Source organism: Micromesistius poutassou (assembly GCF_964030765.1).
Source record: "Micromesistius poutassou genome assembly, chromosome: 14".
Classification (NCBI taxonomy): Eukaryota; Metazoa; Chordata; class Actinopteri; order Gadiformes; family Gadidae; genus Micromesistius; species Micromesistius poutassou.
Window position 1 is genome coordinate 95,865 of NC_140284.1, and position 26,708 is coordinate 122,572.

The 26,708-nt window shown below is 45.6% G+C and overlaps 1 protein-coding gene across 3 annotated transcripts in view; it reads left to right on the top strand.

The window, feature by feature from the left end:
* The first annotated feature begins 263 nt into the window (after nucleotides 1–263).
* The window catches only part of tns1b (tensin 1b), a 181,868-nt gene continuing 155,423 nt past the window's right edge, over nucleotides 264–26,708 (top strand). For all 3 annotated transcript variants that reach the window (XM_084478512.1, XM_084478514.1, XM_084478513.1), the window contains exon 1: nucleotides 264–380. In XM_084478512.1, coding sequence (XP_084334638.1) covers nucleotides 282–380 — 99 coding nt within the window. In that variant the 5' untranslated portion in view covers nucleotides 264–281. The remainder of the gene's footprint in view (nucleotides 381–26,708) is intronic.

Genomic DNA, 26,708 nt, shown 5'->3' on the forward strand with positions numbered 1-26,708 from the left:
CTCATGGTGACCGAAGAGAAAAGAAAACACACATGACCGAAACAATGTTGTTTATCAATGTTTTTCTCGCGGATTCGACCGTTTGGCTGCCAATGCAGAAGTAATGATAGCTGGGACTTGGTCTGCCTCCTGTTCAGGTTTGGACACTGGAGCCAAATAGCTCCTCAGACGCGTCTGGGTGATCTGCGTCCTCTGCAGTAGCACCACGTCATCCGGAGAGGAGAGCAGCGGGCAGAGCTCTGGATGGGTTCAGTGGTCTCTCCCTCTCTGAGTCTGTCTGGATGGGATGCACGGTGAGTTTCCTCTGTTGTGAAGACGATTTCCTCCTGCCAATGCCCGTCCACCAATATGAGGAGAAGAAGAAAGAGAACCGCATGAAGGTAAGAGATGGCCTTTGCAAACTATATGGCACGTTTTATTTTACAATGTAGGCGTGCGTTTTGGTGATAGTTTGGATGTTTTAATATATTAAATTCCATGCAGGTGGATGTTTGGTTTAAGATTCACTGTGGCTGTTTTTGCTGTATCTTTGTTATTTTCTAATACAATAGGCAACTCAATAACTGATGAAAGTCACCGATATGTGGGCAAAACCTGATCCCTCAGGCTATGTAACTAAATAAAACAAAAAACACCATTCAGAAGAGTAGCCTACAGAAGAGTCCCACTTTAAGGTTTATCTCAGCCATTTTTCTGATGAACTGTGGAGATAAACAACAACAGGACAATTTGCAGGCGCAGCGACATGTTGAGCGGTATTTAATCGACCTCCCAGCCCTGACAGAACAAAACAATACTTTAGACCAGCGCGTGTTCACCTTCCTTCCTAATTGCACCGCCAGAGGCAAGCCTAAACATCCCCAAGTTCAGTCATGCTTGCCTCCCATAAAAACACACACACACACACACACACACACACACACACACACACACACACACACACACACACACACACACACACACACACACACACACACACACACACACACACACATCCAATTCCCCACCATGTCCCATTAATAATGATAATACCTTACATGACAGTAAGAATGTATTTATTGAAGGCAGGAATGCAGGTTTTTTTTTTTTAAGTGAGGCTGTTCTTTTCCAATAGTTAATTCTGTGTTTTAGTTTCATACATGACATTGGGTGTTGTGTGTCCTTGTTGGAAGATGGCGGTATTTGACCTGTAACCATTGACCCTTAAAAGGTCAGAGACACTGGTCAAGGTTGAACAGCAAAACCATGTTGCTATCTGATCAAATTGGACCACTCTTGTTGCTGTTAAAACTTTTTCAAATATAAAACTAGTAGTATGATGCAGAAATTAGTATTTTATTATATAGTGGATTTTGTATCTGAAGTTTCTTTAATTGTGCATTCTGCTGCTTCCTTGCAATACCTTAATGTAATGCCCAGAGGAAAGGGAAGATAACGTCAGCTCTCTAAGAGATGGGTTGTCAAACTGACCCGGTAAATTCCCCATGATTACCGTGATAATAAATCCTTCTAGAGAACCAAGCCCCTGCTGACACACACACATACACACACACACACACACACACACGCACACACACACGCACGCACGCACGCACGCAGACAGACAGACAGACAGACAGACAGACAGACAGACAGACAGACAGACAGACAGGGCAGGGGCGGTTGAGAACGTGGGCACATGGGGGATGAATGTGTGTGTCGCTGCCACTCTGCTTGGGTTGAGACTGAAGTGTTAACTACGAGGGCAGACCATTAGCTGAACAGCAGTCATTCTCAATAGGAGTCTCTATCTTGATTCTATGCATGTATTTATAAAGGCTAATCTTGTATTAATGGTCATAGTAAGAAGTTTGCAGAATAGACCAGGTTGGACCCTAAATGTCCACCTGTTTGTGAGTGCCTTGGTAAAGCGTTTATCACGCAGATGTTTGTCTTTACGGATGTGTATTCTGTACAGCTGTGTTCACTTCTTCCTGTGTGGGTTAGGGTTAGGGTTAGAGTGCTTCTTGTGTGTTTGTGTTCTGCAGAGGTGTATCCCCAGCTGATGCCCTGCCTTACAAACAACACACACACACACACACACACACACACTCACACAAGCATACGCTCGCACGCACACAAGCATACGCTCGCACGCACACACACACACACACACACACACACACACACGGGCCCTCGGCAACCCACCTTTGAAGAGCGATAGCGATCGTCCAGAAACTTCCCCCCCACACCTCCACCACCTCCACCTCCAGCTCCACCCTGCCCATGTAAAACTCTTAAGGACACACCTTGACTTTGATCAAGGTAAGAGTGAGTCTGGGGCTGCTGGAAGAATGTGAGCCATGTGGGCTGCTGCGTCTCGAGGTCTTTGTGTGTCTTTGTGTGTCTTTGCAGAGCAGAGTCAGTGTTTATTTGCCTGTAAGTCCACCCTGCAGGGTTTTGGAGGGTGGCTATCTGTAACAGATGGCTTTACCAAAGTCCTGGCTTGTCAGTGCTGGCATGAACAAATACAATTCTGATTTTACTGCTTTATCTCTCATGGATTTATTGTAGTAGTAGGCAATCGTTTTGCTTATTGTAAGTTTATGACTGCGCGTGAATCAGCTGACATTGAAAAAATCAATTATAACAAATCAGTGCCTTTGTTTATAATTCAAACCAGAAAAATATAGTCATTTTGTATTTTTAGAGAAAAATGAACATTTGGCAAACATTATAGAGTGGCCTATTCATAATACCGATAGAGGGAATCTGATTCTGTTGAGCTCCATGGACAAAGCATGGTAGGAACGCTGCCAGGGTTAGAGGTTTGATTCCCATGTGGGCCACCCATGCTCAGATATGTATGTATCTTAGCAGGTTATTTTTGGGGGTGGGTGTTGCATCTCTTGGTAAATGTTTATTTGGTAATGCGGTTGAACATCACCCACCCACCTCCCCCATCTGAGAATTTCTAGTTATGCTAGAATAGAGTCTATAAAAATACCAAGAAAAAAAAACAACAGGTTTACTAGAATGGAATGCAAACAGTAATGGAAACCTCGATGCATTCCTAGTGCTCTGTTAAGAAGCACCATAGAGAGAGAGAGATAGAGAGGGAGAGATAGATAGAGAGTGGGAGGGGGAGGAAGGTGGGAGGGGGGCTTTCCCAGGGATTAGAAGATATTTGTATGCAAAAACAAATGGCATGTGCTTTGTGAACTGCAACCTACCTGAAGCCCCGCACTCGCATTCCTGAGGATGCGTGTGTGTGTGTGTGTGCCCTCTGTGCTTGGACTGGTCAGGCAGCCGTATCGAGTCGCTCCTACCTGCCCGCACTGACCCGCGCTGGGCCAGAGGAACAACACCCTCTCTGTGTGGAGGGATGCCTGGAGTCTGTGTGTGTGTGTGTGTGTGTGTGTGTGTGTGTGTGTGTGTTGCCCTGCCACCTCTTCTCCGGAGCTCACCATATTTCCTCAAATTATGTGGGTTTCGTTTTGGGGGCATTGTATCCATTTGCATATTCCTACTACCGGTATATTTATGTTTAGAACACCATTACCAGTTTGTGAGTCAGAATGGTGTAAGCTTTATGGTTGTCTATTTTAGAGCTGCTTTCGTTTTTTTTTGTTAAGTTAGTTTTTGAAAATCCCCTTTTTAACGTTAAATGTTTGTTTTGGAGACAGAAAAGGAGAGGAGAAGTTGTAAAACAGTTCTGATCTTATCAAGACATTTTATGGTTCAGAGGTTCAACCCCTCTGTTAAATTGTCTTATCGTTAAGAAAGGTTATCTCTCGATCACTAGGCTATAGGGTCAGATCTCCTGGTTAACCTGTATTCTGTTGTGCTAACCCTAGCTGGAAGTCACTTCACCAGGAAATGGGTACAATAAAGTGAAAAAAATGTGTGGCTGAGAATAATCAAAGCATACAACCAACATTGAATAAGCTACATAAAAAAGTTACAAGTACAAGGTTGCTAATTGTTTAATTTGAATCTGTGAAGAAAATAATTGGCTTCCTCTACGTGTCTATGAAACATCCTGGGTGCTCAGCGAGAGATAAAAAGCACATTGGATTACATCCAAAGGGATCATTTGCAGTCACAGTCTCTCAGCAGCATGTAATCGCCCAATGTCTCTGAAGCCTCAACTCATTATCAGGTCGGATCTCTTTTCTTCTTTCATCGCTTCCGAGGTCAAAGGATGTGTGAGTTGAATGCCTGGGTGTTTCTTTAGACAAATAAGCTCTCTTTTTTTTTTGAAGCGCTACTTGATCCAGCGATGCATGAAGTCACCCCCACAGACAGTGGAAGCAGAACATAAAGGGATAGGAGGCCACTCGCTGGGCGTCTCAGAGTCACTCTTTAATTCATTTGGCAGTCGCCGGCGGACGGCATGACAGCTGGAATGATGGATCAAGTCTCAGGCCAACTGTATTTTTTTGTTTTGTGTGTTTTTCGTGTGTGCGAGTCCCATATGCGCGCCCCTTTTTTCTGAATGTCGTTCCACCTCGGTGCTGGGTCTCGCAGTGTTTGCAACATAACACACTCAACATAACATAACATAACACAACATAACATAACACACTCCATTAAGATACACAACATAACACACTCAACATAACATAACATAACACAACATAACATAACACACTCCATTACGATACACAACATAACACACTCAACATAACATAACATAACACAACATAACATAACACACTCCATTACGATACACAACATAACACACTCAACATAACATAACATAACACAACATAACACACTCCATTAAGGTACACAACATAACACACTCCATTAAGCCCTATGCCATCATAACACACTCCATTAAGCCCTATGCCATCCCGGCCCTTTGTGTGCCCATGAAGGTATCCTTTATGCCGCCACGGACATGTTGATATTACACGAGCTACGGGAGAGGGATTTTCTTGTCTTCTTCCTAATACTTGGCAACAAACTTCTTGGCAACGTCCAAAAGCTCACAGAGCTGCACTTCGGGGGCCTTTGGACATGTTTCCACCGCACGGTGCCCTTATGGACAGCGAGCCCAGCTCTCCCAGGTGGGCGGTGGCTGCCCATTTGCCTCGTTTATTTAGTTTGGACGCCACTGGGTTCTGAGGACGATGACATTGCGAAGAGGAGGTACTGGCCTTCCCTTTTTGGGATTCCTTTCTCTCGGGAAGTAACACGTCCCGTCACCCGGAAGGACCGGCCTCTCACACGTGAGCCCCATGGCCGCAGAGCCCTGAAGGACCGGTCTCTAACACGTGAGCCCCATGGCCGCAGAGCCCTGAAGGACCGGTCTCTAACACGTGAGCCCCATGGCTGCAGAGCCCTGAAGGACCGGTCTCTAACACGTGAGCCCCATGGCTGCAGAGCCCTGAAGGACCGGCCTCTAACACGTGAGCCCCATGGCTGCAGAGCCCTGAAGGACCGGTCTCTAACACGTGAGCCCCATGGCTGCAGAGCCCTGAAGGACCGGTCTCTAACACGTGAGCCCCATGGCTGCAGAGCCCTGAAGGACCGGCCTCTAACACGTGAGCCCCATGGCTGGAGAGCCCTGAAGGAGTGGAGGAGCTGTTTAAGCCCTGCTGCTCCACCTGCTCCTCAGGTGCTCTGCATCTGGCTATCTGCATTCTGGCTAATTGGCAAGGCCGGGTTGCCACAACCGCCATACCGGTATTTGATTACACAACGTCTGGAACGCTGCACCACGCGACTGTTTCAGACGGGACTCTACAATGTTGGCTTCAAAACACGCATGGTACGACTGTGTGAGGCATCACTTACTTAATGTTGTTTTGATTGAAGATCGGCAGGTTGTAGTGGATGCGGCCGTGAATGAATGAATGTGTGTGTGTGTCTGTGTTAGCGTATGCGATTTCAAAGTAACAAACCAACTCAAAGCCGATGCATGCATGCATCCAAAACTATTTGTTCAAAACCAAATAAACAAATCAAAAACAGATTTGATTCAAATACTTTAAATCTTTTTAAATCTTGTGAATTAATACGGAGCGGTACCGAGCGGTTGAAAACAATGTTGGCGTCTCCTGTGGCTGCCTTGTGCACCTGCGTTATATTACTTAATATTACGTTGGAGGTTATGTTTTAACCCCGCCATGCACACAAGTGTAAACGCAAGCAGCATAGCTGCCTGACTGCCTGCTTTCAGCGCGTATTTTTCTTTCTTTTTTAGAAGATTAGTCGTTATCAAATTAGTCCTTAGTGGAAGCACTAGTGAACACCGTTAGAATTTAGAAAAATACTGTGATATAAATTTTTGCCCAGCACTAATGAAATATGGACCTTACAGACTTACACAGCCCAACAAAACAATTGTGGTATTTTGGGATGTCATCAACGTTTGGGAGAAAGTTTCAGTACAACAACAGTACAATTATGAAGAGGCGATGGAGCTTTGGACACACACATGCTTGTATGATCCCTCGACTCTATCTGAGACAAGCTGTGTTTACAGCTGTGATGAAGCGTCATACTTCAAATACCACTTAGATTGTAATATATTTTGAAATGGCATTTTCCCTCGCTCAGCATCGGAGTACGCTACAATCGCATTCTCTCCGAAGCCAATCACAGGGGATGGCAAGGGGTTGATTCAAGGGGTTGATTCAAGGGGTTGATTCGGAGCGAGCCTCACGCCTCGTGGTCGCTATTTTTAGCAGTTGGTCTCTCGTCGGAAACTCGATAGGCCTTTATAAAACCTGACACATGGCTGGCGTTCCAAACCTGATTCCTGTTAACGAGGGACGGCGTGTGCACACCGCTGCGGGTCGCAGGTGATGCGGCACATAATGAAATCACACCCCCTGGGACCCGAGGCCTGCCGCATGTGTCGCTGCAGGGCCTCCCGATACGACATGTGTGCCTCACACGCCACACGGTGCGGTGAAGGTGGACGACGCCGCGCCGCTCAGCTGTGCTATCACAAAGACTGAGGGGGCCGATCGGGTCACGAAAATGACACCCGGGACTACTATGACAATAGGTGACGGAGAGTGTTGTGGTGTAACATGGTGACCTTTAGCTAGTCCTCCGTTTGCAGCCCAGCTGCCTGTGATGGAAGGAGGGAGGCTCTGCTCATAGGCTTCTGTTCCACGGTTTCTATTCACTGTAGTTATCCTCGTTTCATCCCCGTTGTCCGCAACTTATGGGCTTCCCTGAGTAAGAATCCATTAGCCCCCTTTCTGCCCCCCTACCTGCTCAATTTACCGTAAGTCGCTCTGGATAAAAGTGTCTGTTAAATGACTCAGAAGTAAATAGTAAATGCAACCCTGCCCCCTGTTCCCCAAGAAGATGGTTTATGATGGCAGCTGTCTGGCTGTAGCCACTGAGTGTTCTTCTATCAGCCATTGGAGAGTGTTGGATTCTGTCCAGTGGCTATCTGTCCTGTCAAGTCTTCTGGAGAAAGCCCAGATGCCTTTATTGAATTATGCTTTCTCGTTGGGCCTCTGAGAATTTAAAGTCAGGGGTTTGGGGCTAAAATATAGAGGTAGATATTTTATTGATGCCAAAGAAACGTTTTCCAATAGCAAACCAATTCCAAATGTAAAGGAAAGTAATAATATATGTTTAATATATAAAAAATAAGTACTGGATGATGTTATTTAAGTGTTAATAACCTCTTTGAACTAGGGCTGTCAACGAATATTCTAAATTTGTACATATATTCGAATAGTTTTTAAAAACAGACATTCAAAGGTGAAAATTAATATTAGAATGTAGAATTAGAATGAAAAACACACACCCGCGGCATCCGTGGCGCGGCTGTCTGCTTTGCGAGTGGGCGACCAGAACTACAAGACAACAGACAAGAGTCAAGAGTCAAGCGACAAGAGTTCTTGACCTTAAATTGCTCGCACAAAACTCTTGATCAGCACTCAGCATTTGTTTATTGTTGTTGTTTATTTAAACCAGTATGCGCAGAGAGAGTGAGGGGGAGCGAGAGAGAGAGAGAGAGAAATAGAGCGAGTGAGCGAGCGAGAGCGAGGTCTGCGGTCTTGGCCATTAGTTAATTTACTTATTTTTGTGTAGGTAATATGTTGTCAAATATGTTTAAACTTAAATAAACTACCTATACAAGTAGTTATGTCTTGTTGTATTAGTTTGTCCTGTTATTGACGTAATGCGCGTCACTGACATAATGCGTAAATATAGATATTTGAATAGTTCGAATATGTGTTTTTAAGAGGGAATATTCTAAAGTAATTTTTGAGCAATTTTGACAACCCTACTTTGAACAAAGCAATTCATACCTGCTTTGAATAACCATACTGCATTTTCAGTAGTTTACAAATTAATTTAAATAATGATTACATCTTTTCGATGGACTCATTCATAAAGGTGTCCACCAGCAATGGTGGACACTTTGCATTCATGGCATCAGAAGTGTGCTTTTCGTAATCAATGTGGGAAAGTTTGGCAGCAGCTGCGCTAAATGATAGCACGGGTGACATCACACTGCATGTGTAGATAAGTGCCCTTGAATGTGTATGGGCTGAATCTGGACTATCTGCTTTAATGGCTCTCTTATCAGTCAGTTAGCAGCACCCTAACGTGATGAGGTAACCGGGCTTATCGCCGCGCTCCACAATACCACGTGACGCACCACTTTCAATGATGGTTAACCTTTTGAGTTTGATCTGATTTCAACTTTAGTCCAGTTATTGAACACAGCTGAATATATTACACAATTATTGTTTATAATGTTATTTAGAAGGCACTTTTTAATGAAGATAATTAAGCTACATGGAGCAGGTAGGGTTCATGTTGCTAAGGGTGGTGCCATGGCCTCCAGGTTAGGCTGAGGACACTGATGCATCAGACTGGGAGTCGAGCACCCTAGCCAACACACTGGAAGCTTTATACATTGCAGTTTCCATATTTAAAACAGTTTGTTTTAGCTCAAAGAAAGAAACCTCCCTCCCCACTTTGTCTTGTGTTCCTTTAACGTCCCGTGTAGCGCCTCACCCCAACAGTGATCCAACAAATTGAGACGACCAACGTTTGTTCTCACTGCCCTGGAGGCGGGCCAAAACATTTCCGAGACACTTTTATCTGTCCGGGACTCAAACCTGACACTGTTTGCTCGGTGGCTGGGCAGGCCGCTGGCGTTTCAACCAGACCAGCAGACTTCAAAGGAACGGGAAGATGGCAAAACAAACATGGAAACACAAGCCATGGCTTTGAAAGACTCTTGTTGAAAGACATGGAACATTACTTTATTATACTGCAGTTCAAGAAGAAGTGTTTTGTCTATCCAAAATCAAAATCATCCAAAACTATCTGGGCAAAAATTGTAAAGTGGTGAGGGTGTTTCACTCCCGTCCCAAACCAAGGTTCTGGGTTGAAACGTTTAAACAGGGTTCAAAGCTTGATTCTCAGTAACTTTGAATCAGGATAATTATTTTAAATGTTTACCGTAAGTGTGTTCAAACATTGTGAGGTTTAACCAGCAGATGGAGATATTTCAAGCGGTTGAATCATTAAAACCACTGGCCAGTAGTTAAGTTATAGTACTTACATCCAGTAGTTAAGTTATAGTACTTACATCATGCACATGGCTGTTCTAAATGTTTTAGGAAAAAAGAAATAATCAGGACACACAAGTTGAGCTGTAAGGGTGTTGACTCCCGTCCAAAAGGTTCTGTGTTCAAAGCCCATTATCCACTGTCTACCCCTAGGCAGCCCTGAGCGTAAACCATCTACAATGTCTAAAAGTCAAGTGATCTAGAAATTGAAAAAATAAGGAAGAAAAGCAACGTAGGAAACATTTTAGGAAGGAGGCTAGACTACACTCCTCCCTCCTAACCTCATGAATGACTCCAGTGTAAACAGGGCTCCCAGGCCGCTCCGATTGGCTGCATTTAATTTGCCCTGTCTGTGCGGCACTGAGGTCACCTTCTCTCAGTTTAATTCAATTAGCGTAAACAAAGGCCTTCTGGCTCCATGTGAAACGTGAAGCAACGCAACAGACACACACGAGGATGGCGACTAGCCGAGCATGATTGACATTTGCATAAAGGCCCGCTATTGGACGGATGTGGGATCGCCATGGGTTACAGTGGCTGGGGGTAAAGCAATGCAACGCCATGGTTGGTTGGTTTTTCACATCTAGAAATTCTGGCAGTGAGTAGTGAAACACACACACACACACACACACACACACACACACACAGACACACATGAATGATAAAACGGTGGTTCCAGATGAATTGCACATAATTTTATAACTTTTTCTGATTACTTTTTCCAAATCTGCTTTTCCATGCACATGCACGCACACACACACACACACACACACACACACACACACCACACACACACACACACACACACACACACACACAAACTATGCAGTACTTTTTCCAGAACAGCTTTGTCGTCTAGTATTGACTTAGTAATAAAATCAACAGCGCTACATCGCAGTTATCATGAATTGAGCACACATTAAGGTCAAGGTATTCAGTTTCCTGTTTTCTTCCAAGCTTCAACAGACGACACCCTGACACCATCATTACACCCAACGATAATTACAATCTTTCCTCCTCACAACAACGTCATAAAGCCGGCTCCAAAACATAAACATTAAATCATTCTCAGGGTATTTTTTGCCGGAACAATCGTAAATATACGGTGTGTTTGCTGAGGCGACGTCATGATCCTCACAAAGACTTAAAAGACAAACAGAGACGTTAGCTTTCAGAGATGGCTTGGAAGGCCTCCAGGAGATGATGCAATCCCCCACTGGCTGTTTGTACGGGCGTGTTGGAGGGGGTGGGGGGGTTGTGGGCGAGGATAGAGGCCTGCTGGGTTAAATAGGGGATTGCCCCTGGTTTCACACGAGACCAGGAACGATGGCGCAATGCAGGCTGTCTCCATCAGCTTGGTTTAGCGTTTCATAGCTTATGGTTGGTTAGCTTTGATTTGCTTATTGACACACTGATTAGCCCAAGGCAGTGACAGAAGACATGTTGGAGATCCAGCACTTAGTGAAGTCAATGTGTTCCAGAGAGTCGATTGAACATGCTGCTATAGAATACACTTTTATACTTTTAGGCTATCTCTATTGTCTGACTGTCACATCTGCAATGTCTGTCTGTGTATCTCGCCAGCTCTCTTCTATCCTAACTCTAATTAGCAATTCCCACACAAAAACAATAAATCCGATGTACTTCAACATACACTCATTTATTAAAAATGTTTGAACATTACAGAAACAGTGGCACTGGCATGTAGCCTTCAATGACTAATTAAAATTAAATTGTTAAAAATAATAATAATACGAGCTGAAAGCAGGCAGTCATGCAGCTATGCTTTACACACGCAAGTTTACACTTGCGTGCATGGCAGGGTTTAAAACATAACTTCCAACATAATATTTAAGCAATAGATCACGACAGGCTGTGGTATGTTCTCATTATACCACAGTTAAGGGGCGTTGTCCGTCTCTTAACATTTCACTGACTGAAGTGATCTATTGCTTTTATAAAACGGTTACGTAAGTATGGCGAAATGAAAGTCATAGACACCCTCAATATTGAAAAGGCGAGAAAGTCGGAAAAGCATTTTTTTTAAACAAATACAAAAAAGTAGTCCCTCCTGGCTGCCTGAAAAGTGTACGGCGGTAGCTTGGTTCGCTAGCAATTTAGCCTACTATCGAGTTCACTCACCGTGTGCCTATTGCTTTACAACATTTCCACCCTCTCCAGCAATCAACATGTTTTTAGGCTTCAGTGAACTATGCTATTGCTTTCATATATAAATAAACAACAGTTCAAGTTAGGCGTGGAGTGATACTGAACTCTGTAAACTGAACGGGCATCATAGCTGTGTGTATACGCTCAATATACAACAGTTGGGAACCAATCAGATCGCTTGATTTAAGCCACCCGTTTTATAATAAGTAATATAACGCAGGTGCGCAAGGCAGCCACAGGAGACGCCAACATTGTTTTCAATCGCTCGTACCATGTGTGTTTAGAAGCCAACATTGAAAAGGGTCCGGTCTGAAACAGTCGCGCGGCGCAGCGTTCCAGACGCAAAGCACTTCCAGACACGACTCTTACTATACGAGTCAGGCGGAGCTGTCACACTCGCTGCAGCTGCAGTTGGCATCTTCCGTGTTCCTTTGGCATTTAACAGCCGACTACAACACTTGTAGCTGTATTCCGGAGGAATTGCATCCCCGGTACCTACGGTACTGTAGAAAAACGAGTACCGTCACGTTTTTAGAATTGTCGCATGGACTTGGTACCGAAGTATCGGTTCTCGTGACATCCCTAATCCAAAGCGACAACAAATGAGAACAATAGTTATAGTGCTGCATTACCTAGTTAAAAAGTAAGGGTTGGTTGGGTATTGCCAAAACGTACTATAAATGTAGCTTTCTAAATTCCACAACAATGGTACAGTTACAAAGGACGACCCCCCCCTAACCCTCACCTCCTCACCCCCTCACCCACCCTCGGCTGAACAGTTGAGTCGACGGAGAGACTCAGAAACCCCAGCAGTGACCTGATCCCCCCCTCCCTGGTCTGGTTGTGTCCGGGCCCCAGGCCCTCGCTGGGAGCCTGGTGTCGCCATCACACAACACTCCATCCCCTCTATCTGCTAACAGTTTATTTCTTTAGTTCTTGACTCTATCAGGAACTGTTGATGAAGCCATTTTACCGCCCCCCCCACCCTCTCCCCAACCTCAGCTCAGTTTTGTGAACAGTTGAATCCGTGACTACAGTGTAAACGGAGCTGTCACAGAGATCCAGGACTCATGGCTCTCTACTGGATGTTGTCTCTCTGCAAGAGAGGAGGAAGTACAAGCTGTGACCGAGTCCACATATGACCAGGCCTCCAGCAGAACCCGAGCACTGAAGTGATTGTTTTTTGCATTGGTGTCGCACACATTGGTGCACATATATTCTTTCGTCCGATGTCATTCCTAGAGGCATGAAACATTTGATTGTTTGTTATGATTTGCTAAGGATTCAGTATGTTTCAGAGGAATGCTGAGTCTGAGATTGAAGTTAAAAAGCGAAAGTGAATCAGCACAACCCCTATCCCCCCCCTGACTCCCAGGGCTCCCGGCTGAAGGGCTCTTTGTCCTGCCAATGGAGGGGGGAACGAGGAAGTGAAATGTCAGCATATGAGCCAACCCGTCCAACTCCTAGTTTGAAAAGAGCTCTTAAAAAATACCCCCCACACCCCCCCCAAAAAGAAAATCATAGAAATAACAACAGTTCCTGGTGTTAGGGTTAGTTCCTCACTGGCCATGTCTCCTGACGCAGGCTCCACCCTAATCAATGTTATTCTTACAAATTGTCTGTTCAAATACTGTGCTACTGGTGTCTTTTGCAATGACGTTAGTGACCACTGTGTTGTTGCATGTGTTAGGAAATGTAGACCTGTGAAACCCAAACCTTGTTTTATTTTTAAAATAAATGACAAGCGTTTTAATGAACAAGCATTTCTACATGATCTTTATAATAGTGATTTGTACCGCATCTGTGAAATGGTAGATGTTGAAGTATTTTAAAACTACTTTCACTCAGTTTATTGACAAACATGCCCCCCTGAGAATATATAGAGTCAGTGGAAAGGACAACCCATGGTTTAATGAAAACATAGCAAATCTTATCAGACAGAGAGATAGTGCTTGGTGCATGGCTAAACAACATAATGATCCCGGGTCCTGGAATTACTACAGGGCATTGCGAAATAAGTGCACACAGTTAGTTAAAGCAGCATTACTTAAATCTACTAAATGAAAATCAAAATGACCCCTGTACATTTTGGAAGTTGGTGAAATCCACAGAGGGGACTGTGGAAAAACCAGCTCTCCCTGATGTGTTAAAAATCAATCAATGTGAGATTAAAGGCAAAGACAATATAATCAATGCATTCAATGATCATTTTACTAAGGCAGCAGCAATAGTTACATCCCATTTTCCAGTATCTGAAAGACCTGTAATGCATCAAAGTGTAATATCTTCAAGTTGCTTTAATTTTACTACTATTATACCTTACCAAGTAAATAAAGCCTTATCTAAACTGGACATTAAAAAATCTACTGGTCCAGACAAAATTGAGCCCTTTTTCTTGAAGGCGGCAGCAAGTGTGATTGCCAGCCCAATTGACTCCATTTTTAATCTCAGCCTTACCATCTGGGAAATCCCTAGCTCCTGTCAGTTAAGTCAGCTATGGTTCTCCCACTGCCTAAAAGTGGTGATCCCTCCAACCCAGACAGTTATCACCCCATTTCTAGGCAGCTACTAGTCAGTAGCTGCTAAAATATTTGAATCTCTAGTAAATGAGCAGATTAAACATTATTTGTCAAAAAATGGTATATTAACTCCCACACAATCAGGATTTAGGCAATGTCACAGCACAATCACAATCACTACTTTAGTCACTAATGACATAATTACTGCTTTGGATAATAAGAAATCCTGTGCTGCTCTCTTTGTTGACCTGTCTAAAGCTTTTGATTGTGTTGATCATGCACTCCTGTTACAACGTCTTCAGCATATTGGTTTCAGTGCCACAACACTGAAGTGGGTTTTAGATTATCTATCTGAAAGTACCCAGTGTGTATCTGTAGATAATAATAGTTCTGCTTTAGTGGAGGTGAAGATGGGTGTGGTGCAAGGATCAGTATTAGGGCCTATCTTATTCACCATCTATATTAAAGGGGCCATGACATGCCACCAGGTGTGGTGTGATTAGCCGTTACAAGCTGTTTTGGAAATCTGCCCCTTATGACTTCATAAGGGGCAGAAAGTGGGTGTGTCCACCTAGCTGTGTGCTGGATAGATCAGTCAAACGTTGCTCATCTATCCGTCACACATCTAGGTGGACACACACACCTGTGATGTCTTAAGGGGCTGATTTCCAAAACGGCTTGTAACGGCTAATCACACCACACCTGGTGGCATGTCATGGCACCTTTAATGACCTGTGTGTTGGCCTAGACCCAGCACACCTCTATGCTGATGACACTGTTCTTTATACAGTGGCTTTGTCGGTGAAGACAGCTGTAGATGATCTGCAGACTGCCTTCAGTTTATTACTAACTTCCTTAGTTAACTTGAAACTAATTTTAAATACTAAAAAGACAAAATACATGATTTTTACACGTTCCTGCTGATCACTAACATATAACATATAATATTGAAACTGAAACTGCTGATGGCACCCTGTTAGAAAGGGTAAAAACATACAAATGTTTAGGGATCTGGCTTTGAACTATGTTGAACTATGAAGCACACATCGATAATCCTTTTAAAAAGCTTAGACCAAAGTTAAGTTTTTACTTCCAACTGAAAAGGTGTTTCCCTTTTGCTGCTAGGTTAAGGCTGGTCCAAAGTACCTCTCTACCTATTTTAGACTATGGTGATATATTATATATGCATGCTCCCATTATTATAATTTTTTTTAAGTTGGATGTAGTGTATCATGCAGCGTTACGTTTTGTGACAGATACAAAAGCAAGAACACACCACTGCAAATTATATGAAAATGGTCAAATGGACTTTTATTGCTAAGGCATTGGTTGTAGTCTGTTAACATGCTACACCAGTGCTTACAGCACTAGGTTGGTCCTAAACATCCCAGCTATACGTACAGAATTAAGTAAGACTTTCTTCAGCTCATATGCACCATATGCCTGGAATGGATCTCAGAACATAACAGATCTGAAATCATTGCCCTCCATAGATGTTTTTAAAAATCTCTTAAAACAACTTTAATAGAACAGTGTAACTGTTTCTCTGTCTCAACACTTTTAAGTGTGTTCTTGCTGGTGGTCTATGTCTCCTCTGTACCTAAGCTGTACTTGTCTTGTATACTTGCTGTGCTTTTTGTTTGCTTATGCTTTGTCAGTCTGTCTGTGGTCTATGTCATCTCTGTACTGTAACTGTACTTGTCGGCTATCTTGGCCGAGATATACGAGATATTATAACTCAATGGGACCTTCCTGAATAAATAAAGGTCAAACAAACAATCAAGGCCAGTTGGGCCATACCATTTACATGGGGGAACATTTCATGGCCAAGGCTGGATGGACTAAGATACTGCCCCCTACTGCGACAGTACAGTACAAATATGACAAATGAATTGTCTGGAATGGGAGAGAGAGAAGGGCTTCACTTAGTCACTCACAGTGCGTGTACACGTGCGTGCGCGGCCTTCCTCTCCCCTTTGCTAACAATGCTGTTCAGGAAACGTGTCAGGATAGGGCGCAGGCTGCCGGGCTCACGGCACTCTGCGACTCTGACGACCACATATAGACCAGCCAACCGGCCGCTACGTCTTTCTAGAAGAGTCTCTCTGTGAATTACTGAAGAAGAGGAGGCGCTGTGACCCATGTGTGAGCAATCTACTGAAGCAGCCCCCGCCATGTCCTTCTGGGTGGTGAGTTCTTGTTGTCTTGACAATGGTTATTTTTCAGTTAGGAGCGGGGTCAGGGATTGGCTCCAATCTGACCGTGTTGGCATTTAACATTTTTAATAAGATAAGGCAGTATTGAAGTTGTTATTTGGTTGGTGATGGTGAACTTTGGCTTTATGTTGGTGTTGATTCAGTATTGTGGTGTCAGAGAGGGCCTTCTGGGGGTGCTATCGACGCCTGTGGATCACAACATATGACACATAGGTTTCATTTGTGTTTAGGTTAGTTTGAGTTCCTTGGAATGTCCTTAAAAAGAGAAAACACCTTCACACTAACATTTGTATTCAAGGAATTACTGTATGTGGTCTTCGAGGTAACATTTTTTATCTTTCTAAAAATAGAAAAGTATGACGTAATCAAACGTAACTTAGAGTGATATTTTTTTAGCCGTCTAACAAAATCGAATGTCTGTTTGAACAGTATTACAGTCATACTCACAAAATAACCATGGAAATTCAGTAAGACTGAAATGTGACTCCCCAGTAGCTAAGGACAAGGCCCTGAGTGTCTCCGGACACTGCAGACGACGTAGTGTCTGTCGGGAATTAAGTGAATTCACCTTCTGTCTGACGGCTGGGCAGGCTTGCAATTCATAGCCTTCAGTCTCTCTCCCCTCTCATCGTCATCGTGTCCTGTCCCTTACGACTAAACGTGACCCCACCCCCTCTTTTAACAAGAGTGGGTGGTAAATCACTCTCTGGACATCCCATAATGATCCCCTTAATGACTGTTAAAGTTGATGGGCTCTTAACTGGGAGGAGCTGTGAGCTCTCGGCCTGGATTGGGCCTCGCTCATCTGTCCCTGAAGGGCTTGTTGTCATTTGTCTTTCTCTTCTTTACGACACCAGGCCTGGTCTCGCCGGCTGTGTAACAGGGTGAAAAGTTGAACACGGCAGGGGACGTGAGGTGCCTAGCTTAGGCTTTTGTGTTAAAACCGTTGATTCCATTAACCAAGTCATCCGCTTAAGGGTGAGGATAGTGATTTAGAACCCAACTAAACACTTAGATAAAGTGGTTACAAGACTTTGTATCAAATTAAGATAGATTTGAGTCAATTGGAACAATCACAAATGATAAGGCACAAGGAAGAAGCAACCCTAAACTGAACCTGGTACAATTTCATTACACCTCCCTCATTGGTCTGGGCTTTTACTATTTACTATTAATGTTTAGTATATTTAATAAATGTCATTAAAGGTGGGGCATGCCTACGGGTAAACTAAACATTGGGGTTTTGAACCCAGAGCCTTTGGTCTGGGAGTCTTACACCCAATCCACTAGATCATCCTGTGGTCCACGTCTGTAACTATATAGGCCCATCTATGGTCATCATACATGGGTGGTGGTTGAGGGTGGATGATGGATGTTAATGCTAGGAACGCAAGAATGGTCTTGCTGTGTGTGTGTGTAATCTGTGTGTAGTGTGTATGTGTGCATATGTATGTGTGCGAGTGCTTTATTCTCCCTGCCGCATGCGTGTCTCCCTTCACATGTGTCCTGCCAGACGCGGTGCCGTGTAGAAGCTAATGCGAGGCTGAACATCATGCCCTTTTGGAATCTGTAATTTACCGGTAAGGGATAAGGTTGTCAGTGCAATCATTGTTTCCCTTCCTATGGACCCCTGGTTTTATTGGCTCTGCAGGGCCGCTGTCTGTCACAGCGGCCCCTGGAATTCCCCTCACTGGCTCCTGGTTAACCACCAGGTCCAATGCACTGGCTGATACGGCAGAGGGGAGAGAAAGAAAGGGAAGAAGTGTGACTGTATTCATGGTTTATTCTGTGTTTTTTGTGTGTGTGTGTATGTGTGAGATTTGGGAATTGTTACCCTTTGCATATTCTGTTGAATATGAGGTGTTTAGTGAGGCACATTCCTCTCGTGTTCGCAGACATCAGCTCACACGCTTTATTAGCATTTGCACACTGTGTGTGTGTGTGTGTGTGTATGTGCACACCTCATCAAAGTTACATAAGAACCTGTGGATTCTAATGAATATATGTGAATATATGCATCCGTCATGAAGTTGAATACCAACGATCTGTCTCCGGGAATAGAAGGCCCTTGAACTCTTGAGACTGGTGTTGTACTGTACTATTCACTACCAATTGGTTGTTTCGAAGATGCTTTTAGCAGGTTTCTAACCGAAGGGACTGACATTTTGCCAGGGTTTGGGTTTGAGCCCACAACCTTTGGACTGGCACACTGTCCTGTTCTCCCTCTCCTATCCTGTTCTCTGGTAACTCCAGTGTAACGTAAGGAATGTGTTTGTTCTCCTCATCCCTTCCTCCGCCCCCTTTGTTTCAAGCCCTCCCCTGTAGCCCCCCCCCGGAGAAATCTAGGGGAAGAAAAGGCCACCGATAGGCAGAGAGGAAGAACTCAAGAGCCGCACTACTTTTGAAACGAAGGGCCCCTTCACTCAATCATTCAATCATTCAATCAATCAACCAATACAATACAATACAACTTTATTAATCCCACTAGGGGCAATTTGTTTGAGCAGCTTGTTGTACATACAAACATACAAACAACAAATACACATACACAACTAGAGAGCATTTAGTAGTTGAATTGCTGAGGGGATAAACGACTTTGAATGGAGGTTAGTTCTACAAGCAGGTAGAGCATAACAACGCCCTGATGGCAACAGACAAAATACACTTCTAGGAACATGACCAGAAGAAGCCAAAATACCTGCTGCTTTTTGGAAGATTTGCCGATTGCAAAAATACCTCAGGTCCCTTTGTTTCACTCCCATGATCTTGGATCAGATGTTAACAATACTGTTCAGGCTGTTTCTGTCTTTTACTGTAGGGCTGTGAAACCAGCAGATAAAAGAAAAGCTCAGGAGACTCTCAAGAAAAGATTGATCAAAAACGACCCGTAAGTAACCCATGGTTTGTTATTAGGGAAGACTGTAATATTTTTACAGGGAATATTGGTGTCCACACAGAAGGAGATGTAAGAAGAAACAGTTAGAGCCAGTTCATTTAAGTCAGAGCATGAGCTATAGTATACATCCCAATCTGTACAATCAAAGCAAGCTTGTAAGCTGGCAATGCTGTTTTCCGTCCAGCATTTCACTGTTATTACTGTTTGCTCTTGTCGCTTACAGATGGGCTTGTAAATCTGCAGTAAATGGTGATGGTTGTGGTGGTGGCGTTGGCGGTGGTGGTGGTGCTGGTGGTAGTGGTGTGCTGTTGGTGGTTGTGGTGGTGGTGTGGTGGTGGTGGAGGTGGTGGAGGTGGTGGCGGTGGTGGTGTGGTGGTGGTGGTGGAGGTGGTGGTGTGGTGGTGGTGGTGGTGGTGTGGTGGTGGTGGCGGAGGCAGTGTGGTGGTGGTGGTGGTGTGGTGGTGGTGGTGGCGGTGGTGTGGTGGTGGATGAGGTGGTGGTGGTGGTGGTGGTGGTGGCGGAGGCAGTGTGGTGGTGGTGGTGGTGTAGTGGTGGCGGTGGTGGTGTGGTGGTGGTGGTGGTGGTGTGGTGGTGGTGGTGGTGGTGTGGTGGTGGTGGTGGCGGAGGCAGTGTGGTGGTGGTGGTGTAGTGGTGGCGGTGGTGGTGGTGTGGTGGTGGCGGTGGTGGTGTGGTGGTGGTGTGGTGTTGGAGGTGGTGTGGTGGTGGTGGTGGTGTGGTGGTGGTGGCGGAGGCAGTGTGGTGGTGGTGGTGTGGTGGTGGCGGTGGTGGTGGTGTGGTTGGTGCATCACATTAGACAGAGGGTGGCACGCTCAGGGAAAGCAGCTTATCATTGATGGAAGGTGCGACATATCGCTGCCATGCAGATGTTTGGTCTTAAGCCATAGACATTCTCTCTCTCACACCCTTCCCCATTCCTTCCCTCTTCCCCCCATCTCTTAGCCAGTCACCAAGCAGGATTAGGATCACAGATGGGTTTAGGATGAGGGGTCTTAAAAAAAAGCAATGGAATGAATTACAAAGTCCCAGGCTGGAAGGCCAGTCGGAAGTGAAATGAAAAGGATTCACATTTCTCTACAGTCTGGTGCAGGGGGTTTAAGATGGTGTAGGGCTGGTGGAGGAGCTGTTTCATTGATTGGCCATCTTCTCGCCCCTTAAGACGCCCCCCCCTCCCCCCATGCTGATGGTTAGAGGGGGAGGAGAGGGACGGACCGGGAGGAGAGGCAGACTGCTGGTCTTTAGAGGGGGAGGAGAGGGACGGACCGGGAGGAGAGGCAGACTGCTGGTCTTTAGAGGGGGAGGAGAGGGACGGACCGGGAGGAGAGGCAGACTGCTGGTCTTTAGAGGGGGAGGAGAGGGACGGACCGGGAGGAGAGGCAGACTGCTGGTCTTTAGAGGGGGAGGAGAGGGACGGACCGGGAGGAGAGGCAGACTGCTGGTCTTTAGAGGGGGAGGAGAGGGACGGACCGGGAGGAGAGGCAGACTGCTGGTCTTTAGAGGGGGAGGAGAGGGACGGACCGGGAGGAGAGGCAGACTGCTGGTCTTTAGAGGGGGAGGAGAGGGACGGACCGGGAGGAGAGGCAGACTGCTGGTCTTTAGAGGGGGAGGAGAGGGACGGACCGGGAGGAGAGGCAGACTGCTGGTCTTTAGAGGGGGAGGAGAGGGACGGACCGGGAGGAGAGGCAGACTGCTGGTCTTTAGAGGGGGAGGAGAGGGACGGACCGGGAGGAGAGGCAGACTGCTGGTCTTTAGAGGGGGAGGAGAGGGACGGACCGGGAGGAGAGGCAGACTGCTGGTCTTTAGAGGGGGAGGAGAGGGATGAACCGGGAGGAGAGGCAGACTGCTGGTCTTTTGGGGGCCGTTCCCCGAACCTCAACGTCCTCAAGATGAAACAGTGTCTTCACCACCGGGGACGTAGTCAGTGATGTGTTGAGTGCGCTTTGAATTTAAGGTCTCAGATGTATATTAATTTAGGGAGAAATTATTATTAGCATATGCTCTTGGCTGTTTGTACAAGCGTGTGTGTGTGCATGCCTTAAGTTTGTTTGCGAGTGTGTATGACATTATCTGCTGCAGAATCATCACAAGCATGTAGTCCGCCATCATTGTTGTTGTCGTTCTGAGACGCCACAGGCTTAAGAGCTCATAGGCTGGAGGGTCGAGGGGTGGGGCGATGACGTCATCGTTTGCGTTTCAGGCGTCCACACGAATCCTAACACGAAACCGCATAGGTCAGTTTATATTTGAATCCACCCTCGGAGGTGGTTTCAGAAAAGTGCGTTTTCGGGCCCCGGATCCGTCTGGAAGGTCGGCCCAAACGCACAAGACTTATGGGCTCTGTGTGGACGGGGCCTAAGTAAAACCCACAGTATGCCACTTAATCCCAGTGGCCTGCGGAATGATCACTTACTGGCTGCCCGAGAGTGTGCTCCGAGAGACACCATCACCGGCAATAGCTAATACAACCCCATCTTTTGGGAGGCATCCATGGTATTTTATGCAGGGTTTGGGGGTTGTGTGTGTGACTCGATATGTCATGGAGACAGGTTTTTATGTGTCCTCAGGAATCATACGTAAGGAGATGACGGGTGCGATTATCTGTGCGTTGGAGCGAGACGTGTCCAGTTGGCCACAGCGCATCGTATCGAGTTGCGCTGGCAAAATATAATTCAACTCAATAATAAATCGCAGGGTGGGAAAGCACACTGAGACCTTCGGGTAAAGCGTTATTGAGGTCGAGGGACGAAGGGAGAGCGCCATTGGTGAAAAAAAGAGCTCTCTGATGAGATGGTTTGTGGAGTTATTGTTGTTCAGGGGAAAGAGGGATTTGAAAGGTGTCTGTGATAACATGATTTATAAGTCTAGTGTTGAGGGAGTTCCAAGCAGAAAGGTTCTTGTTTTGATCCCAAAGTTCAGTCTACCTGGAGTCTATCCTCGAGCAAGAAGCCCTTTTTTTCTCCTTTTAATGACCTGTGTCTCCTAAATGACTAAATAGTGAACCACATTCCCAAATTTGCTCTTTCCAAGAACAATGGGCCGTCACTCCTGATGACCTCTTGTCTGGTTTACTAAAACAGAGGAGCCTAAACACCAATGTCATGGTTATGTTCTGCGGGTGGTTGGACAGGAAGTGTACAGAATCCTCACCTCTTTCCCCTAATCTTCTGGAAACGCTTGGTCCTCTGACAGAACAGCGTAATTGGGAGGTTCGGGCGATTGGCATGGGGTGGTAAAAGCTGCTTTCGACAGAGAATATACCGCAGGCCCATCCCTCCACCCACTGCTGCGGTCCCACTTACGGGTCGCGATCTAGCATTTGGATACCACTAGTCTTAACCTCAGCATACCCTACTGCTGAATGACCCCCCATGGAGCTGGCACTGACACATGGTTATGATTCGACCTGACAACCGCTGTAGCGCGGTGCAAGTGCTATATGTTAATACACATTTGATATGATATGCTCAGTGGATGTCCTACCGTAATGGCGACTCCATTGACTTCGTCCATCTGAATTCACAAAGGCAGTCCTTCCCTTTATCTGTTTTCGCTCAGGCAGCTTGGCTGAGTGCATTTGGGCGGGGACCCTGTGTTGGAACAGAGTTTTTTGCTGCATATTGGATCAGCGGGGTTTCAAATATTGGCTCTGCAGAGCGGCATAGGATTCACAAAATGTGCCCTGGGTAATAAAGCAGGATCGTATTTTCCAGTTGCTTGTTGGGGACTTTGGCTGTGACAACAAGGGAGCAGGAGGCAGCGGAAAGGCCTGAATACAGCTGAGGTTAGGGTTAGGGTTAGGGTTAGGGTTAGGGTGTGTAGACGTGAATACACAGCAACCCTCGACGCGTGTTTCCCTGGAAAGGAAGTGAAAACGAGGAGTGTCCTTTGTAGCGACACATCCTGAATGATTACATGGTGATGTGTTCATGAGTAATATGTGTTTGTGTACTTTGCAAAACTGAGATAAGTCATTGTCTACTTTCACGGCAGTCACTCTCTTGTAATGTTCTGTTGTCAGTGTTTATGTATAGGTTCACATATCTTTAAAGGAAAACTTTAAACATGTGCAAAACGTGCGTTCACACCAAATGCGCCGAGGCGACACGACTCCATACAAAGTCAATACAAACTCCATAGACACGAATCGGGCGAAATTTGTCGCTAGAAAAACCTGTGACAAGACTTGATTGACGGCGCGGCGTGAAAGCCCTGTCACAGGTGAGCGTGTTCATGAGGATTTTTGCTGGAGTTGAAATATTGAACTTTGCCGCGACATTCGCGTGATGACAGCCAATCAGTGATCACTCCCTGGATGATGTAACGTAACAGCCAATCAGCGTTCAACCAGCCGGGCCAACCGTTCCCTGCACTCCGCAGTGAACCGCAGCATGGAGGAGAAAGTGATTGTTGCCGTTTGCGACTCCCGGAGCTCTATATATAATATTATATGATATAATATAATGTAATATATAAATATCTATGTAATATAACATATAATATCACGACCAAAAGCGGTGTGCGCCTCTGGATGATATTATGAACCCATAAACGACGGGCATTCCGACGTCTCTCCCTCTTCCACAACAGGTAAAGACATGCAATGGTGGTTATCTCAGCCATGGTTGATGAGAATGAATTGGCATGAAGCACTGTTGGCGGGCAAAATATGTTGTGCCACAAAATTCACTGCGCGACAAAATTCGCCTGACATAACTGCACAAGGACGGATTACGATTTGTCGCATGACAAAACTTTGGCGACAGCACGACCAGGCGAAAAATGTGTCTTTTGGTATGAACAAAAAGACACATGTGTGTGAAGTATTGGACTGGAGCCCGTTTCAGGCTGCAGCATTCACACTCCAAACTTCCATTTTCACATTTGTCCCTTTGACCTAAAATGATCAGAAAGTAGGGTGCAGGTTGAAAAATCCCCAAGTTTTCCTCTTCCAGTGGGCCAGACTTTAAAATGCTATTATCTGTCTGTTTGCGTCACCAGTTAATTTCAGTGGCACAAAAATACACTCTCTCTGTCTCTCCTGATCTCCATTGTCATTTCAGTATTCACAGTTGTACCACCCCCCAGCCCTTCTCCTTTATACATTAAATTACAGACCCACTTCGCCCTACCCCTCCTCACCCCGCCTTTTCCCATCACTGTAAGTGCCTCCCTCTCTGCCGGTGACACTGTCCCCCCCGCCCCCAGCGTCTCTGTCTGTGTGTGTGTGTGTGTCTCTCTCTCTCGCTCTCTCTCTCTTTCTGTATCTCTCTATCCTCTTCCTCCGTATCTTGCTCTGAGGGGTTGGAAGCAAAAGGATGCTTTGGATGTGAGAGAAGAAGGATGAATGCTGGAGGAATGCTGGGATTAAGAGAGGGAGAGGAAGGATTACTTTAAACATCCCCCTCCTCCCCCCCCCCCCCCCCCCCCCCCGTATCAGGGAACACCTTGTGGACTGGAGGAGACGAGGTGTGTCTGTTGTCCTGGGATAACATCCCTCTCTGTTGTCTTTGGTGATTGGTTGAGGCTCTCGTTTGGGGGACGGCTGCTGGCAGGAGGTTTGATGCAAGGACAGAGGCACAATAACTTCAATTAGAATTCAGCATCTGCGCCGGGCCATTTGCGAAGGCATGCAGGGGAAGGATGGGTGGGGTAGGGTGGTGTCTGGCCACTGTCTTCAGTTGGCTGAAGTACTTCTTCTTCTGCATCATCCCTTTTCACAGACGCAGGAGGAAGAATAAGGATGAGGTAAGTGATAGGGCAGGGGCTCTGGGTTTGTACTTCAGCCACATGGTGATTCACTGAGGGGGTTGATGATGTTAAAAGACAGACTCTTGTGCATAGTCAAGCAGTGGTGGGATGTATATTAGATGTTCAGTTGCTCCACACCGTGTGGTGAAATGACTGATTATTGATTACACCATCTGAATTAGATAATGATAAGTGCACTCAGATGGTTGGCTTTAAATAGTGGGACTTTTGATTTTATCGGAGATAGAATTTTGATTAAATCTGAGATTTTCACTTCTCTCGCCCAGTTTGCAGCATCATTTGTCATTTATGATCAGTGTGCATTCAACAACCAACAATTTTGTAAGAATAAATGTTGTGTCACTGACACCTATCAGCACTGTAGGGTTAGGCTAACCCTAACTTTAACCCTCAGTATGATGATGGACTGAAGGCTTAAACAATGAGGCAGATGAGCTGTGACCTCATATGTTCTCACAGTGTACAGAATACACCATTGCTGGTCATAAACAATTCCGGTTTAATAGAAAGTTTAATACAAAGATGAATATTATTTCATACATACATTTGGGTGGTTTTTGTTGTGCTGGGCACATCTTGTTTGATAAATGTTGGTTTTTCTCTGTAGAATACAAATGGAGTACCTCATATCACATCATTCAACCCTGATATAGGTATACCGCTACATACATCATAGAGCCTGTGTATGTTATTTATTGTGTTGCATGCATACGATAAATTATCATTCATCCCTGCATACTACACAACCTAGTTTGTATTTCCCAACCATTACAACAGCTCATAGTTGGTAACCGCTAAACACACAAAAAAAGTGACAAATCACAAAAAACATGACAAATCATTAGCCCTAACTGAAGAAAATTTCCCCCCTATGGTCCAATGCTACATGTCTTCCCTCTCTCCGTCATTCTCAACTCGCTTTCCTTGAGTTTCTTCCCTGTCCTGTCCATATGGGCACCCTTACAAAACAAGCTGCTTATTGAGATGGGACTCAAAATGAAACCCAACCAAACAGCCTGATCCCCTGAATGCCCCTCTAAACGCCTCTCTGAACGCCCCTCTGAACGCCCCTCTAAACGCCCCTCTGAACGGCCCTCTAAACGCCCCTCTAAACGCCCCTCTAAACGCCCCTCTAAACGCCCCCCTGAACAGCCCTCTGAACGGCCCTCTAAACGCCCCCCTGAACGGCCCTCTGAACGGCCCTCTGAACGGCCCTCGGCAGCGTGGTGCGGTCAGAAGGCCTCCCCTCTGTGTACTTTCCCTCCCAAACGTCCCAGTCACCACTGTGTGTCCGGTGTGGCTCCCCTCTGTGCTGATGGCTAATGGAGACTAATGGCTCGCTGATGGCTCCACACTTTTCCACAGAAATGTGCTCAGGAGTCCAAGCAGGATAAGTCAGGCTGCAGGGAGATAAGGACATCAGACAAATCACTCACACAACCACACACACTCAGACACACACAATCAGGCGCACGCATGCACACACACACACACACACACACACACACACACACACACACACACACACACACACACACACACACACACACACACACACACAGGATATTATGGAACA